Source organism: Necator americanus, chromosome II (assembly GCF_031761385.1).
Source record: "Necator americanus strain Aroian chromosome II, whole genome shotgun sequence".
NCBI lineage: Eukaryota > Metazoa > Nematoda > Chromadorea > Rhabditida > Ancylostomatidae > Necator > Necator americanus.
Window position 1 is genome coordinate 16235292 of NC_087372.1, and position 17424 is coordinate 16252715.

Consider the following 17424-nt stretch of genomic DNA (forward strand, 5'->3'; position numbering starts at 1 on the left):
TGGCGCCCGTGGACCCGTCGCACCTCATTTTATAGCCTTCGAGCGTCGAGGCAACAACTCGACGCCGATGGATGCGACGCACCCCCTTCCATAGGTATCTGGCGCCCGTGGACCCGTCACACCCCCTTCCATAGGTATCTGGCGCCCGTGGACCCGTCGCACCTCATTTTATAGCCTTCTAGCGTCGAGGCAACAACTCGACGCCGATGGGCGCGACGCACCCCCTTCTATAGGTATCTGGTGCCGGTGGACCCGTCCCACCCCCCTTTTTGAATTTCGTGACTCACACTCACACACTCACACACTCACACACTCACACACACACATACACACACACACACACATACACACACACACACGTGAAAGAATAAGCCCGTTATTATATACATGATCATGATCATGATCATGATCACGATCGTGATTCTTTGGTTCTACATAGAATTAGAAGCTTTAGATGTTTTCCCCTGATTTTTGCGTTATTGTGCCTTTGTTCCTCATTGAAGCATATGGATGTCAGTTATATTTCAGCTCGAGCTGGGTACACAAGTCTGATTGTTACCTGCTCGTGGTGGCCCTGCTTCAACTAAACGCAGTCAGGCATTCGAGTGTACGCATTGGGAACGTACGAGCTATATAACCTGCACTGTTATATGGCAACTGAACTGGCGGTCGCTGTCAAGTGAACTCTAACAAGCCGTTCTATCCAGACTTCTGCGATATCTGCATGCACTGTTTGCTGCAGGAAACACTCATCTGGGATCGCCCTCTCATTAGTGTCGACAATTGCACCACCTACTTCAGCGATGGTGATGAAAGGAAAGCAGGAGGCTGCGCATTAGTTGTTAGGAACGATTATAACAACCTAGTAGGAGGAGTTTGGATCAACGTCATCAAGATGCGCCTTTGCACGACTGCGGGTTCGCAGAGTACTCAAACTTTGCATCGTAAGTGCTCACGCATCTACGGAGACTGCAGAAGACCACAACAAAGACGGGTTTTATGGCGAACTCAATACGTTGATAAACAAGATACCAAGCCAGCAGGCGGTAGTTGTCGGAGTTGATGCGAATGCAAAAATGGGACCTAAACAACAATCCGATGTGCTTGGAAAATGGTGCTATCCCATGGAACAGACTTCGGACAGCGGAAATCGTCTGACTGACCTTTGCGAGCAGACGGACCTCATCATTACATCCACGTTTAAGAGGAATCATCGACGCCATCAGCTCACGTGGCAAGGGACAACCCCATCAACGTCAGAAGTGCAGCGAAAGCGGAAGATGCCGACACTTAGCTCGACTACGTTTTGACGAAGAAAATACCTTTGTCAGATATCCGAAAATCTAGAGTTGTGCGGGACGTCGCATTCGATTCCGACCACCTCCCAGTTCCTCTCAGCTTTATGGTAAGGTTTCAGAAAAGGTATCGAAGAGCTCAACACCAGCCGAAGCTCGACTTGCCAGGACTGAAAAACGAGCATTGCAGAAAGAAGTTCCGCCAACGAGTGTCGATCAGTATTGGATTAGGGATCAAAAGGAAAGTGGAGGACCTTGACTCTTTCACTAAATGCATTCTGGAGGCTGCGAAGAAAACGCTCCCGGTTCTAACAGCGAGGAACAAGTTCGCTTTTGCGTCTGCGGAGACAATATCCGTACAATTATGTATGTGTTGCCCGCACTACTGGTGACTTCAGGAGAAGCATCTGAAAAGGGGGTTGCATCATCAGCTGGAATGTGATCGTGAGAACGGGTGGACGTCAAGAACGAAGGAGTTTGAGAAGACGTGGGAGGACAAGAACCCGAGGATTTTAACACCGCTGAACCGACAAGCCCCGTCAGTCCCTGAACTCGAGCACGCCCAAAGACAGATATAGACCACGGTCATCGAAGATCTACCTACGGAGTCGGAGGTTCTAGTCTGTATTCAAAAAATGAAGAATGGAAAATTTGGCGGAGACGATTGAATTAGCGCAGAAATGCTGAAATCTCTCCCTCCTGGGATTCGTGAGATGACGAAGATCATCCAGTCAATTTGGATTGACGAAAGCATTCCTGACTCGTGGAGACACACTATTATAATTCCTCTCCACAAGAAGCTATCCGTTACGGAACAGTAATTACCGAGGAATATCATTGCTGCGTGCAATGTACAACGTTTTGGAGCGGATCAACTAATCCGACACCTGAATCGACTAATCCGACATCTCGAAGAAACCACCCGTGATGAGTTTTCGCCCTGGTCGATCGACGATGGATCAGGTGTTTATTGTGTGAAGAGTGATTAAAGTGTGGCAGCGGACTACAGTTATCATTTTTGGACTTTCAAGCCGCTTTTGTCTCTTCTCACCGAGCAAGTCTTCTCAGTACGCTTCGCGCGGATGGAGTTCCAGGAAAATTTGTACGCCTAATAAACGACATGAATAGAAGAACAGCTGCTGCGGTCTGAACACCAGATAGATGTACTACACCTTTCGAAGTGAAAACTGGAGTGAGACAATGAGCCGTGGCGGGACCCTTTCTGTTCAACTTGCCGTAGATGACATAATGCAAAGAACATTTAAGCAGTGTCCCGCTGATGTTATTTTGGCACCTTCTGCACGCCCCTTCTTGGTGAATCTCGAGTACGCCGACGATGTAGTAATATTCGCTTTAAACAGCGCGAAGTTACAACATGTTGTTAACTATGTGTCGAGTTTATCTGCAGCCTACGCACTGCGACTCTGCCCTTATAAATGCAAGAAGATGTGGATCTCTTCGAGACCCTCAACTGGAATCAGAGTGGATGGACAACCTATCGATGAGTTCTGTTATTTGAGCTGTGCGCTCAAGAAAAAGGCTACGAGAGCGATATTCAGCAGAGATGGGCTAAGGCCATTTCCGCATCCAACTCCTTAACGAAATGCAAGTGGTCTTCCCCCATCACCAACAAAGTCAAGGTGCAAGTCCAACTAGCCGCAATTCGCCTTATCAGTATGTACGGATCGGAGACTTGGGCAGAACCGTCTGCGCTTATGGAGAGGTTTGACTGCAAAGAAAGAAACTTAGACGGCTGCTTGGCTACTTTTGACCTAGGGTATGCCACAATGAAGATCGTTAAGCAGAAATTGATGTGGTATACTGGCGGATTACACGTGGATGGTATCAAGATCTTGCACCGCCATTGAAAGTGGGTAAAGTTAATCTTCTTCGCTTCTTTAGTCACATATTAAGGAGACCGGCAGATCGCCTTGTTCAACGAGTTCTGAGAAGTTTGTCGAGTTCGAGCTGGAAGAAGTCACGTGGCCGAAAACGAAAGTTTTGGACTGAGGTGGTGAAAGAGGACCTGAGGACATTCAGCGTAGACAGCCAGTTCAGGCGAGACGTAAGGTTTCGCATTGAATGGAGTAGCGGCGAATGGATTATTTCCGTGCAAGCCATCTCAGAAGCTCGAGAAGATTGGGCAGAGCTATGTTCAAGGACAGCAAACCTCGGCAAAGATGCGGGTAATCGCGGCAGGAGATGACATCAGCCCGCCGATTAAGTCAAGTAAGTCATTTTTTCTGTTTTTATAATCTTGTGAGGTAAAAGAGTTTTTTGTGTTGCTTCTGTATTTTATTATTTATAAGCAATAAATGACGCTAACACGGCATTCAACTCATTGACCAAGTGCCTGTGGTCGACCCCCACCGCCAGCGACGTCGAGCTGGGAGTCTATCTATCCGCAATTCGACCTATGGACCTATGTACGGATCGGAGAATACGGCAGCAACGGCGACGGTAATGGAAAAGCTTGGCTGCATGGAGAGAAGGCTGTTTAGACGACTGCTAGGCTACTTTTGGTCGTTAGTATGCTACAACGAAGAACTTTACTCGGAAGTGGACATGGTATGCCGGCATATGACGCGTGAAAAACGTCAACATCTTGCTTAGCCTTCTGAAGTACTCATGGAAAACCGTCTTCGCTTCTTTGGTTCTTCGTCTTCGTTATGAGCATAATCGTTTTGTCTAGGTAGTCCTGAGAATGCTTCCAGATCCTAATTGGGAAAGGTCTCCTGGTCATAAAAGAAAGTTCTGGTCGGAGGAGGTGAAGGAAGATCTGAGGACGCTTGGCGTTGACAGGCAGTTCAGTCGAGACGTGAAATTCCGCCGCTTGTGGAATAGCGACGGATGGGTAGATTCTATGCGAACTCTAGCTGAAGATCGGACGGGATAGAGTCGGATATATTCGAGGACACACGCCGGCGAAGATGCGGATAGCTGCGTTAGGCCGTATCACCGGTCCGCCGATTAAATAAGCCAAATTTCAGCACTGCTGATGCAGACAGATAGGTGAAACCTTGGTATTGTTTGGTAAAATCATCTGAAACTCGGTGAAGTTGCTTAAGCAGCATCGCTCGAAACGGTGCACTGTAGCTAACGGTTGAGATCGACGTGGAACCAATCCCCGGCTTTAGTCGGATTGCAGGTGCCTCAATATCAACCGCTAGCTCCACCGCTCGGCTTCCAGCCCCTTGCGCAACCTATTATAATTTGACCTGACACAACACCGTAGGAATATCATGGTATATAATAACGAGCTTAGTCCGTGTGTGTGTGTGTTTGTCTATGAGTCACGAAAGTCGAAAAAGGGGGTGCGTCGGGTTGGTGCGCCGGCACCAGGTAGCTACAAAATGGACTGAGACGGGTCACGCGCGTCGGAATGGTGCGCCGGCGCCAGATAGCTATAATGTGGGGTGAGGCGGGTCCACCGGCGTCGGATTGGTGCAAACTTCGTGTGCATGACGCAAAAGATAGATGGTTGCAGCCGTTTCATAGCCGTGGCCACTGGGCGCTTTGCTTTTCCCCTTCATGACTCCTCCGCCTGCCTATTTCCTCCTTCCTTCGCCTCAAGTTTGTAGCATGCCGTTCTCAGAAAGTGGAAACACGCATGCAAACGGCTGTTTAAATTGTAGCAACATGTTTATGTGATCGGACGTGGAACGTTATCTTTATCAGTGGGATGATTTCTTTCACATCATTTTATGCCAAAACATCATTCTTTGACAACCGTATATAGAAAACAGGAGGAAAACCTGTATTTCGCGTGATACTTTTAAATTTTGTCTATAATATATTGGTAAGGAGTGTTTGAAGCTGAAGTTCGAATGTTTTCCAAATGTAGAACTGACGCGTTTAAAAAGAAGGCTATGAAATCTTTCGCTTTTAGTTATAACATAAAAAGGAAGAAAGATTGTTGGAGATACACAAATCCAATTTCATAGAACTAATAATACTAATATTAATTTTCGTTGATCAGTGAAGGCGAGCGAAGCAAACACTACAGAAAGTCTGAAGTCCGGCTTTAGCCGGACGCTCAAACTGGAATATATATATATATATATATATCATGCTATATAATAACGCGCTTAGTCCGTGTGTGTGTCACGAAATTCAAAAAAGGGGGTGCGACGGGTCCACCGGCGTCGGATTGGTGCGCCGGCGCCAGATACCTATAGGAGGCGGTGCGACGGGTCCACTGGCGTCAGATTGGTGCGCCGGCGCCAGATATCCATAAAAAGGGGTGCGACGGGTCCACCGGCGTCAGACTGGTACGCCGGCGCCAGATTGCTATAATATGCTACGGATCCACCGGCGTCGGTGGACCCGGTCATTGGTGATCAATAACTCAGGGTGCATGGCGTAGAAGATAAATGGTTGGAGCCGTTTCATTGCCGTGACCACTGAGCGCTTTGCTCTTCACCTTTATGACTCCTACGTTATTTCCTTCTTCGCTCGCTTCACGTTTGTAGCATACCGTTCTCAGAAAGTGGAAACACGCATGCAGACGGTTGCTTAAATAGTAGCAAGATGTTTATGTGATATGACGTAGAACGTTATCTTTATCAGTAGGATGACGTTTTTCACGTTATTTTATGTTAAAACATCATTCTGTGATAACTACTGGGGGAATTCAAGAGGAATACCCATACTTCGAGTAATGCTTTCAAATTGTATCTATATTATTCTGGCATCGAAGGAGTGTTTGTAGCTGATGCTCGAATATTCCCCAAATGTAGAATCGACGCGTTCAAAAAGAAGGGTATGAAATCTTTCGCTTTTAGTTATAACATAAAAAAAGGAAGAAAGATTGTTGGAGATACACAAATCCAATTTCATAGAACTAATAATACTAATATTAATTTTCGTTGATCAGTCAAGGGCAGCGAAGCTAAAACCACCGAAAGTCTGAAATCCGGCTTTAGCCGGACATTCAGACTGGTATATATGTATATATATATATACCAGTATATATATACTAGTATATATATATATATACTGGTATATATATATATATATATATATATATATATATATATATATATATATATATGGCGCTAGCAACAGGTGCATTTGATTTTAATTCGCCAGGTTTTTTGTGAAACATCTGGCACAAATTTTTGTTCACTGAGGACTGATCAGTTTTACTTGGTACATGTAAAGAAGTAGGCATATTTTAATTCTACAACAAATCCGTGCATAAAGGTGCACAAGTGCATAAAGGTTAGGAAAACACTTTCTTTATCAAATTTATGTGTACCTTACAAACCTATGGAAGTAGCTTGACAAGTCCCTCAGGTTGAAATCTCTAAGAAGCAGGTTTCTACAAATGTCCGCAGGTATGAGAGATACTCAGCAGCCGGTATAACAATGCAGAAGACGGCATGAAAGTGAAGCAACGTAGACGGGTCTTGCGAAAGCTACGTTTTATACTGATTTTAAGACTAAAATTATACCGTTCTGTTTTCGAGGAGTTCACTTATTTCACCTTCTCATGTTCGTAGGCATGAATCAGTCAGTGCAAACATCTTACGCCGTGCTCTTTATCGTTTTCAGAGTAATTTCTCCTCCATTTCGTACTTTATAGGAATGAACATTTCATTAAATAGAAACTAATTTCAGAAGTAACACAGGGTTGATGTCTGGATCTAGAATGTTGGGAAGGGAGAATAGAGCTCAGGGGCAATGGAACGGCTTCGCCGAGTTGGTGCCCTGCATCTAAAATCCGACAAGGAGATTATGGAGGCTCGAATGCAGTGAGATAGATCTATAACCTCAGATTGGTGCAACTGAAAAAAAAACTAGTTAAAAACAAAAGCGAAATGAGTTGATAACATGAAATGAACTAGAAAGAAGAAGAGGGGAATCCACGAAACTATGAGTTTGTCATATAGTTCGGTGCTGCAACAGTTTGCTTCTAATTCTCTACAATTAAATTAGTTCTAATTTCCTTCGAATTGCGACTTCTTTCAACACCGTCTACTCTGATGATCTACACCCAGAGCCGAGCTTAGAAAGTACTTAAGATGTGTTTTCGGATCTGATGCGAATTGCTTATCTTTCTTAGTGTGGTGATAACGTAACAATTGAAAGTAAGTAGGAATTGGAAAAGAGGACAAAAATATCGTACAATGTCACCAACACTTCCAAATTGCCTTACGTCCTTGCACAACTTTAAAGAGTATTGCGACAAACAAATGGGGTATACACGCAGAAGAAAACATAGTTTTTTTAGGAAGGATTGATAGTGAAGTTGAGAGCTTGCTATTTTCGCGCTGCTGACAAACTCACGTCTGAGTTCCACTTCTTCAGTTCCTTTTGAGCTGTACAGCTACAAGGTTGGACCAGAAAATATGAGGAAATTTTCCGTGTTAATGCTAAGCGTGCTTTCATTGGAACAGGGATCTATCTTTGAGCAGTGATGTTAGGAGGGAGGAAACTTGGACTGCAAATTTCTCAAGACAATAGCAACATGAGTTCACATGAGGTGCACCCGACGGTGGGACAAAAATGTACTTACAAAATTTTTGTCATTGAAAGGTGTCACTATCATCACTGCAGATGGGCTCCGCCAAATTTTGACGAATGCATTCCGCACTTGTTCGTCAAACTAACGATCTTGTTGTTGTTTAGAGAAAAGGGCCCTGAACAAAATTCTCCTTTTTTTCTAAAATTTCATTGAAATAAAACTAAAGCAATTTCATACATGAGCATTTGGGAGATTCCCAAACCCTCATCTTGAAGGATATATGTGTACGACTATCGGTGTAAAACAGCTAGACCTTAAGTCAGATAACCATCTAATACCCGTTTTATTCCACTGGTTACATACAATCCATTATGCCGAGAAACGCCGCGACCAACATATTTCAACATTTCTCGACAGACTCTGTGCGGTACCTTGAACACGAGGACTAATGCAAATTGTCCCAATCGCGATTTGTCTACGACACATGGGTGCGACAAAAAGCACAAAACAACCGCAAAGTTACTTCGACATAGGTACCACGCGAACTTTAGCTTGGGCAAAGCGTTAAGGTTGAATTCCGTGAACCGTTGTCTCTAGGCCAACAGTAAAAGGACTTTTACAAGCATATCGTTAGTGGGGATGAGATTTCACTTTCTTCATCACACATTGACAATCATCCGTTAATGTTTTTACCATGAATGTTTATCACAGTGTTTCATCTTTCCCGCGAGGGCAGCAATTCCTTGGAAGAATAAGCAGGACGATAAAGACTGAAAGAACAACTCAACACCACAGGCATTGAAGGCATTGAACAGTGATTGGCATCAACATTTACGGTGACATTTTTGCTTCAAGGATTGTTTAAGGATCCAGAAAAAAAGGAAGTCCGATTTAGCGACGTCTAATGGCCGCAGCCACCGTTTGAGTCGGGAAATGGCCGAAGCGGCTTCTCGCTCCGGCCACTCGCCACCAACGTGAAAATTTAGGTTTAGTCTTAGCCCCCTTCCCGCCCTCATGTGTTGTTAAATTGTCCATTGAGTCTCTGGTGCCAGGGAACTGTAACCCCACCCGAAAGGACACTATGGCAGAAATGATGAAATTATCCACTGATGGTTAGCAATGTCTGATTAAGAAACTATGAAATTGTAAAGGGTATGCGTGTGTAAAAGAACGTATCCATTCCAATCTATCACTCATACGCGATACATACACTGATTGTAATGTAAAGAACCACTTGAAAAAGATTCTGTCTTGCTGTTTCTCTTTTTTTCTGTTCAAATATTATTTCCAGGAATTCTAAAGAACGGAATAATTCAAATTTGTTTTTGGTGGATTGTAGAGGGTGAGGTGTACGCTACTCAGTTTCACAGGTTGGCTAACGCTCTTTGCCATAAATGTCCAAAGAGTTACAATGTTTTTGCATTTCACCACAATTCCTGTTCTCAAGTTGCGAAGCTGATCCGCCACAGGATGGAGTGACTCGGATGCTGAGTGCTACCGCATGCTCTCAATACCTTGTCTTTTATCGACAACTATCTCTTTCGTGCCCTCGTAGCATCACCTTTGCAAAAAGAAATTCAATCAGTCAGAACTCAAACCTGATGTCGCCTTCTTCTTCGACTTGCATCCGCTACATTTCTAGGCTATGGAAGGGAAAGCTGTCTGATCGTTGGAATTATTTTACTTTGAAAAAGGATTGAAGAAATGGACAGCTCTAAATTTTTGATCCATGCACAACAATTTGACATTTGTGGGCCTATCTTGATTAAAGTTTGTCTGCAAGCATTCTTCCCCTAGTTTCTTGGTAGATGAGGATCTCAGAACCTGTATTTTGAATCTTTTGTGCTACTGACTTCTCATGATGTCTCGGACCTATCTCGTTACTATTCAGCTCCTTAATCATTTGCTCTTTCTTCGTGATATGTGCGCTTTCTGTTACTCTTGTGGTAGGCCAAGGCTAAACAGTCCGCTGCTATGTAAAAGGATATGTTTGCAATCTTTATATTACACATCACGCGGCAAAACAATTGTGTTTGCTCCGGGATCTCACTCAATGCGGTGAGTGCGAGCTAGTGGGTGAGTTATAACATAAATTGAGATAAATTATTAGAAAGGCGCTTTGTGTGATGTCACACACTTTTAAGAAGGGACGAAATGGACGTCTGGTAGGGATGATCGGGCTTGACAGAGGAGTTGATGAACAGAAATGGTTCGAGTAGAACCTATCCGCAGTGATTTCGATCTCACGATGAGAAGACGTGCGAATCCCGCCTTCGCTCAGCAAGGCTGCTAGCGGACTATTATATTCGCAAAGATCCCTGCGGCACTTCTTTAGACTCTTTCTTCTTTGTGCTGCTTCCAGAATCTTCTTCTGCCTGTATTTCAAAAGCAATCCTTCTGCAACGCTTTTCTGCAGCTACTGTTTGCTACCAACCGCTCAATGTGCGATGCATTCGGATCAAGCCTCAAAGCCCTTCTTCTTTCCAACAATTCCTTGGTGGTCTTCGAAATTCGATCCAAGTTTGTCATGAGCGGCTTCGAGGCACGCTCAGCACAGGCTCGTAATCCTCTGAGCAGCATCTCGTAGTCCACGTTTGAGTCCAGTCACCTTGGGACAAGAAGTCCTCGAGTACGCAATCGTCGTAGACAACTTCTTTTCTCCTTCGTTGCCAATAGCAGATGTTCCTTTCCATCGTGTAGCTAAGTCGTAATTTCGCACGAAGGAGACAGTGATCAGAACCACTACAAAAGGATGATACTACTGAGACGTCAAGTAGACACCACCTCCGGTTCGTGAGTTTGTGGCCGATCTCTGCACGAGTCGCGCCACTGGGCGATTCTCATGTCCAGCGACGATGATCTTTTTTCATGAAAAAAGAGTTCCCATGAAAGAGGCGAGCGGCGAGACGATTGCCATTTTCTTTCCGGCCCCCTAGTCCAAATCTTCTAATCCTGTATTCCTCTTCTGTGGCTTCCTAGTTTTGCGTTGAAGTCTCCGAAAACGAATATGTAGGACTTCTCGTTGCGGATTACTTCCTCCAGCTCCTTGCAAAACGCGCCAACTCGGATTCATCAGCTGCTGATGTTGGTGAGTAACAGTTAATGATACTGATGGGTTTTTGGCGCAGAGGGCGGAGGCGAAGAATGGCCAGACGAGGTGACAGGATCTCGTGAGAATCGACAAGATGGACGACAGATGGATGCAAAACAAAACCAACATCGCCTACATTTCGCTGTGTAACCTTCTGTCCACGAATGACGAGTGCACCGTCATTCATCCGTCGTACGTCGCTCCTTCTGCACTTGGTCTCCTGCAGAGCGATCACGTGAAATTTGATACGCTCTGCATCTCCGAGAAGAGCATCTCAGGACGTCATTGATTCTGGACCAAGGCAACACACGCACGACTCGTCATGGACACTGTCTGAGTAAACCATTGTGGAGAATCAAGAGCCGCAATCAACGAGAAAGAAATGAATTGTTGCTGTAAAGAGAAGAGGGAGATAATAAGTTTGGGATATAAATGTACAATGATTTAAAGGTAAACAACAGAGTTTTTGAGGCAAGGTAATATGAAGAAGAATAGAATAGAATAATACAAGTATGACAAAAAGACAACTCAAGCGTATACAACGCAAAACCTCCTAAGTCGAACACCGTAACAAGTGAGAGTCAGTGAGACATGTTATTTGTGTATTATACATTTGCACTCATCTCTCAGAAAACTCGGACACCAAAAATTTAATCAATGCTACTAAAATCAGAACGGCATTCTCTTGCATACAAAGGGGAGGTGAAATAATGCAGAAGCTTACTTGCTGGTGAGATCCTTTACGTAAGCTATGAAGACTTGTTGATAGCAGCGATAATAGTCCGACCAACTTTGTCAGAAACAACCTCAGATAATGATCATGTTCTTTTTATTTTATGTCTATTTTCTTACATGTTCTTACTTGTAGTCAGGGGCGTCGAGGAACAGTAGGGTTTTATAGCCACTATCCATGTGATGTCTGATCTCGAATTCTGGGGTCAGGAAACATTCCCGTGAACACCTATGGGCTCATGCGTATTATTACCATTAGCGTTTAATATCAATGCGAAGGGCGGTGTAGCGGTTAGAGGTTCCGCTTCCTGCACAATCGATCGGAGGTTCGAATCCGCTCTAGTGCTCACCTGCTTTTTATCCCTCCGGGGTCGATAAATTGGTACCAGACTTGTCTGGGAGGATAAAAACACTGACTTTACACATCGGCTAACCACCGCAAGTCATTGTATAGGCCAGTTACATGCTCGTTAACTTCAAACGATTCTGAATTGGGGGAACTGATTGGATTGGAAATTGGAATTGAACGTGGGGGGAACATCCCAAGCGGATTAATTAACGCCAGAAACTTCATCCTTTATCCTTTTTATCAATGTGAAAAAGAGACTTAAAAGAAACATTTTATCTTTGCTTAGGTCGCTGACGGTTTCTTTACCCGCCTGATAACGGAAATTACTCAAAGAGGTTACATCGACGTCTTCAACCTTTGGACTGGATGTAAGCTTAAACTATGGATTCATGTGTTTTCATCATATCTTTTTAAGTGAAGAATCACTCCATTGTAGTATTATGTCGACTTTCCGTTCCATCCTCGCGATCGTTGCCATGCATATTACGGCGGAATACGTAATTCAACTAGACGACTGGTTTTGTGGTAATCAAGAAGTCGTTTCTTACGTATCCTACGTGTCGATGAAAGTCAATTGCCTGGACTACGCCGGTTGGTACCGACTTCAAAAAAATTATGTTGTAAAATTTAATGCGCTCCTCCTCCAGGGAACTTTTTTGGCAGGGATGTACGAAATCTTCAATAGAGGGATGAGGTTTCCATGTTCCCCTGCATCTCTGTTCCCTAAAGGTCGAGTGCGTATGTAAGACAAGTGATTACTGACAGCTTGAATAAAAATGAACTTTGAAATCTAAAATCCAGAGTACAGGATAGACAAAGATTGTTACATATTGATGCTATATGATTGCTCATTTAGCTTCAGGGATGCTCTCTCGCTTCTCCGCACTGAAAAGAGCGCACCGAATTCTACAATGATATTTAGTGCCTAACCCAAATAAATAATGACAGATAGGATATATGACATCTGTTCATGCAGCTTCACGCCCACGTCTGAGCTCCAGTCTTCAGAGAGTTCAGAGAATCCCACGTATAATCTCAAATATGCGAAAAGATCTCAGATGGTGATGGTCTTGGTAATTCCCTGTGCAGAATTTTTATAATTTTTATAGAGAGGAATCCTAACAATTTTGGAAACCCGTTTTCCACATAACACTTCTCAAAGACATCTCCGTTTGTTCGCTGCAGTATGTAGGTCTTCTGTAAGGTTTTGATTACACTTTTAGGAGCGAAACCCTATACTGAATTTACCATTATTCAGCTTTCCTTCAAGTCAGTCGTTGTCGACGAGCAGTTCAAACGATACCCCAAGCCTTGCAGGATATGAAACAGTGACAAATGGATGGATTCTATTGTGGATGCCGTTGCAGGGCGAAGAGGAGAAGCTTCATTGAAGTCGAACACGGAGAAGAGAACATACCAAAACAGAACATGTCCGAAGAGGGTGGTCATACAAGTATGCAACGTATACAGTACGGGTTTACTCTAAGCGGATAACATGGTGAAATTCCCATCCTACAACACCTCCCCTTTCATGTTATCTCGTATCGAGTTGTTCGTGGGTCCACCTGTAGTTGGCGGCTGGGTCGTCGAAGGCGCAACTGGTTTACCTGCCGAGTCCATACTTCGTTTCCACAGCTAACAGTGTAGGTTGTGTTTCCAACACGACGTGTGATGAAACGCGGAGTCCAAGCAGGTTTCTGTCCTCGATAATCTTTGGCAAAAATTGTGTCGTTGATCTCAAAGCTGCGGCGTCGTGCTCCATTTCGCCGATTGAATTGTGCTTCCATTTTGACATCTAGTGTTTGTGAGATCTCTAGACGGTAACATTAGATGGAGTTCCGTTCGCATTCGGCGCCCTAGGAAGGCTTCGGCAGATGAACGCTGGTCAGGTGCAGACGGGCAGGGAGTGGAGCAATAGCCATCAGAAACGTCTGTAGGGCGTTCACTGTTGATTCCTCTCCCTTCAGCTTGAAAAGTCCTCTTTTGAAAGTGTCAACAAAACGTTCTGCTTGTCCGTTGCTTTGTGGATGGAACGGCGACGTGCGAAAGTGCAAGAGACTGAGACGACGTGAACTGCGTTCCGTTGTCCGTGACGAACGTCTCCTCTGGGTTTCCAAACTTGCATCTTCACTTTTCTTTCATTCTTCACGGAAGATGCACTTCATTGTTTGGATGGTCACGGATTTATCACGATTTCGGTTGAAGTACTAGCTTCACTATCGAGTACTTCAACCGAAATCCTTTGTGTTGAAGTACTCGATAGTGAAGCTGTAGTTGAGCAGCATCGTGGCCCATCGCTTAAGACGGTTGGCGCTGTAAACCAAAACTCCTTTCTTGCTTCCGAAGATTGCCAAAGTGGTTTGTGGTCTCTTCAGTCCTCAGTGGGAAATGTCGTCCGTGGATGAAACGATGGAACTTCTGCACTGCTAAAATAAGAGCGAGTGCTTCCTCTTCAATCTCGCTGTAGTTCTTCTGCGGTTGTATCAGGCAACGACTTGCGTGATAAATGACCTTCTCGCATCCATCTGCGAAGCGATGTGAGAGGGTTTCTCTCATTCCGTAGTTTGAAGCATCAGCGCCAACGATGATCGACAGACCTAGGTCGAAGTGGGTCAGCAGGAGATGCGAGCTTAGGATTGTCTTAATCTTGTCGAAGGAAGACTGACACTCCGGTGTTCATGAGCAGACAACATCCTCTTTTGTAAGAGTGTCCAAAAGAGCGCGTAGATTGTGGAGATCCTTGACGAAGTTTCCGTAGAAATTGATGAGACCCAGAAAAGAGCGAAGTTGATTAACGTCCTTCGGAGCGGGCATTTTCTGGATAGCTTTGGTCTTTTCTGGATCGAAGCGTCGTCCTTGTGCGTTGATGATGAACCCAAGGTAGGTGATCTCTGCAGGAAAGCACATTTGTCGAGTCGAACGCGGAATCCGTAGTCTTGAATCCGCTTGAGTACGGCCTCTAGTCGGGCGTTGTGTTCGCCGATGGTTCTACTAGTAACCAACATGTCGTCGAGATAGGCGGCAGTTCAATCTAATCCAACGATAAGAGCATCCATACATTGTTAAAATATACCAGGAGCTGGTTTCACTCCAAATGGTAGTCGGTTGAAGCGATACAGTCTACGGTGCGTATTGATAGTGAGTAGCTGCTTTGAGACGTCGTCCACTTCCAATTGGAGATATGCTTCGGCTAAGTCGAGCTGTGAAAAGTAGCGTCCTCCGTTGAGTTTCGTGAAAGCATCCTCTGGGGTTTGGAAGCGGATGCTGGTTTTGTTCCATCGTTCAGTCCTGTTGAGTAGTCTTGTCAGAGGCGGATCGATCCATTTTTCTTCCGAACGACGACGGTGGGTGCTGCCCATTCTGAGTGATTATCGGGCTCCAGCACGTGTATAGATACAAGTCGATCGATTTCGGTTGAAATCCTTTGGAATAGCAGCATAAAGCACCGGGCGAGCCTTCAGAAAGACAGGTTTGGAGTCCGGCTTTAGGGCGAGTTTAGCCTTTGACTTGGTACAACATCCCTGTCCAGGAGCAAAGACTACTGGAAACTTCTTCCTCAGGTGCGCAGTGAGAAAAGAATTCAAAGTCCCTGAAGAGATGTTGCAGATGGAGCATTCTGTCAAGTGACAAAACAGTGGCTCGTGTTGGGCGATCCAGTCCAACAGCGACGACATGTCGGCTACATGGCAAGTACAATATCCTCAATGACCACCAATGATGAAGTTGCATTCTTAGCACCCACGAACGTTGATCGTTGTTGGCAGACTTCAGTGTCAGACGAGGTGATTGCAGCTTTCGACCCAGTCTGCAGTGCTCAGCAATGTTACGCCTGCTCTACTATCAAGACGCATGCAAACTGTCTTCCCATCAATCTGTACCCTGCGGTAGATGCGGGTTACAGCGACGTCATGACTCGAAGCTATAGTGACGATGTTGGCAGATTTCCGCTTCTGTTTCAGATTCTGCTTCTTCTTCTCCGGAAACTTTTTGCAGAATCCTCGTCTAGAGCGTCTGCAGTCGTGGCATCTCTTGTTCACGAATGTGCAATCCCTGCACCTGTGATTGGCTCCGCACCGAAAACTAGGTGACGGCGTCCCACGATTTCGACTCTTTTGCGAATCCACGACGTTGACATGCGGTACACTTGATCGTTTGAGGAGTGCGGCATCCTGACGAATGTCGAGAAAGTGCTGAACCTCGGCAGCAAGCTCCTTTAGCGTGGTTTGAGGGTTGTCCTCCATCTTGCGAAGGGCACGAGCGCGAACAACGGCATCTTGCGGCAACTGGTCCACATATCCATGCGAGGCATTTCATCCGCTCAGGTGTGACGTCATTGAACTCAGCTACGGCATGGCACTGATTGACCAATCCGGTGTCCGGTAAAGGAACATTGCTAGCTCTTTTAGGAAGAATGTGGTTCGTGAAACGGGCATATGTGATGGCGTTGAGTGTGGAGACGATTAGTCGAGCTCTTGCTGCATCGTCCAACGTAGCACTGTCCTTTGAGATTACATCCTCATAGCGGTTGTACCAGACCTCAAATGTACAACCATTGTCCGGATCGTACACGAACTCAGGCAAGCGTGTTGATAGAGAATTTGTGATGAATTCGGCCGTGGCGACGGGTTCTGTTGGAACGGTTGGGTGTGAAGTGGAGGTCATCCCTCCCATACGCTTCGTCAGCTCAGTGAACATTTGTTGCTGTACCTTGGTTTAGGCTTCCAAGATGGTACGCAGAGTTTCAGCATGAATTTTGGAGTTGTTGTTAAGTGCGCGGCGCGACCGCAGTAACAGCAAATCGACAGGGCTTACTGCCTGCGCCGAGTGAGTGTCCACTCAGCCGTTCGGCTAGGCAAAAAAAGAGTGGAATTGGAGAGCCATACTGGAGTAATATCGCGCAGTAAGTTTGTGTGCAGGGTAAATGGGACGGTGTATTCAGAGCACGTTTCATAGCCGTGACCACTGCACGCGTTGCTTTTCACCTCTATGGCTCCTCCTTCGTCTACATCCTCGCACGTTTGCGTCAGGTTTGTAACATGCCTTCCTCTAAAAGTGGGAACATTAATGAAATCGACTGCAGAACAGAACAGAACAGAACAGGAAGAAACCCCATACTTAGGGTAGTGAGAACAATGCTTTCAAATTGTGTCTATTTCACGTTGGTTTCGAAGGAGTGTTCGAAATTAAGGTTTGAATGCTCTTCGAAAGTGGGAATGACGCGAAAAGGAAGGAAACTATGAAATCTTTTGTCTAAGTTTATAAAAAGAAGAAAGAAAAGGCGTTGTTAGGAAAGCACTATTCTAAATTTGCAATAAATGCCACTACTATTAATTTTCATTGATCAGTGATGGCGAGCGAAGAGAACACCACCAATCTAAAGTCCGGCTCTGGCCGGACGTTCAGATTGGTAGTTACTATAATTGGTACCAGACAAGTCTGGGAGGATAAAAACACTGCTATTACACATCGGGTAGGGTTGATTAACGCC

The 17424-nt window shown here is 45.0% G+C and overlaps 9 protein-coding genes across 12 annotated transcripts; 5 read left to right on the forward strand and 4 right to left on the reverse strand.

Moving 5' to 3' along the window:
* Window positions 1–724: 724 nt before the first annotated feature.
* Window positions 725–1310, forward strand: RB195_018033 (uncharacterized protein; the record flags this gene model as incomplete). Its single annotated transcript, XM_064185276.1, has 2 exons — window positions 725–917; window positions 976–1310. 2 exons carry the CDS (start codon window positions 725–727, stop codon window positions 1308–1310), a joined length of 528 nt encoding a protein of 175 aa, XP_064041157.1.
* Window positions 1311–1402: 92 nt separating this feature from the next.
* On the forward strand, window positions 1403–1873 carry RB195_018034 (uncharacterized protein; the record flags this gene model as incomplete). Its single annotated transcript, XM_064185277.1, has 2 exons — window positions 1403–1600; window positions 1694–1873. 2 exons carry the CDS (start codon window positions 1403–1405, stop codon window positions 1871–1873), a joined length of 378 nt encoding a protein of 125 aa, XP_064041158.1.
* A 583-nt stretch (window positions 1874–2456) lies between these two features.
* Window positions 2457–2894, forward strand: RB195_018035 (uncharacterized protein; the record flags this gene model as incomplete). 2 transcript variants are annotated; one of them, XM_064185278.1, is made up of 1 exon in its annotated part: window positions 2457–2894. In XM_064185278.1, the coding sequence occupies one exon, from the start codon at window positions 2457–2459 to the stop codon at window positions 2892–2894; it is 438 nt and encodes a 145-aa protein (XP_064041159.1). The 2 variants fall into 2 exon arrangements, with proteins under 2 accessions (XP_064041159.1, XP_064041160.1); XM_064185279.1 differs by having other exon boundaries at window positions 2496–2894.
* Window positions 2895–2971: 77 nt separating this feature from the next.
* RB195_018036 (uncharacterized protein) lies at window positions 2972–4191 on the forward strand (the record flags this gene model as incomplete). Its single annotated transcript, XM_064185280.1, has 4 exons — window positions 2972–3072; window positions 3210–3360; window positions 3422–3524; window positions 4010–4191. 4 exons carry the CDS (start codon window positions 2972–2974, stop codon window positions 4189–4191), a joined length of 537 nt encoding a protein of 178 aa, XP_064041161.1.
* Window positions 4192–9529: 5338 nt separating this feature from the next.
* On the reverse strand, window positions 9530–10344 carry RB195_018037 (uncharacterized protein; the record flags this gene model as incomplete). Its single annotated transcript, XM_064185281.1, has 3 exons — window positions 9530–9721; window positions 9902–10139; window positions 10199–10344. 3 exons carry the CDS (start codon window positions 10342–10344, stop codon window positions 9530–9532), a joined length of 576 nt encoding a protein of 191 aa, XP_064041162.1.
* A 1474-nt stretch (window positions 10345–11818) lies between these two features.
* Window positions 11819–13327, forward strand: RB195_018038 (uncharacterized protein; the record flags this gene model as incomplete). Its single annotated transcript, XM_064185282.1, has 6 exons — window positions 11819–11878; window positions 12223–12304; window positions 12373–12433; window positions 12913–13009; window positions 13122–13135; window positions 13195–13327. The coding sequence occupies 6 exons, from the start codon at window positions 11819–11821 to the stop codon at window positions 13325–13327; spliced, it is 447 nt and encodes a 148-aa protein (XP_064041163.1).
* Window positions 13328–14612: 1285 nt separating this feature from the next.
* RB195_018039 (uncharacterized protein) lies at window positions 14613–14843 on the reverse strand (the record flags this gene model as incomplete). Its single annotated transcript, XM_064185283.1, has 1 exon — window positions 14613–14843. The coding sequence occupies one exon, from the start codon at window positions 14841–14843 to the stop codon at window positions 14613–14615; it is 231 nt and encodes a 76-aa protein (XP_064041165.1).
* RB195_018040 (uncharacterized protein) lies at window positions 14613–15295 on the reverse strand (the record flags this gene model as incomplete). Of its 2 annotated transcripts, XM_064185285.1 has the most annotated exons (2): window positions 14613–14827; window positions 15010–15295. In XM_064185285.1, 2 exons carry the CDS (start codon window positions 15293–15295, stop codon window positions 14613–14615), a joined length of 501 nt encoding a protein of 166 aa, XP_064041164.1. The 2 variants fall into 2 exon arrangements, with proteins under 2 accessions (XP_064041164.1, XP_064041166.1); XM_064185284.1 differs by lacking the exon at window positions 14613–14827 and having other exon boundaries at window positions 14999–15295.
* A 721-nt stretch (window positions 15296–16016) lies between these two features.
* RB195_018041 (uncharacterized protein) lies at window positions 16017–16631 on the reverse strand (the record flags this gene model as incomplete). Of its 2 annotated transcripts, none has more annotated exons than XM_064185287.1 (1): window positions 16017–16631. In XM_064185287.1, one exon carries the CDS (start codon window positions 16629–16631, stop codon window positions 16017–16019), a length of 615 nt encoding a protein of 204 aa, XP_064041167.1. The 2 variants fall into 2 exon arrangements, with proteins under 2 accessions (XP_064041167.1, XP_064041168.1); XM_064185286.1 differs by having other exon boundaries at window positions 16017–16607.
* Window positions 16632–17424: the final 793 nt, after the last annotated feature.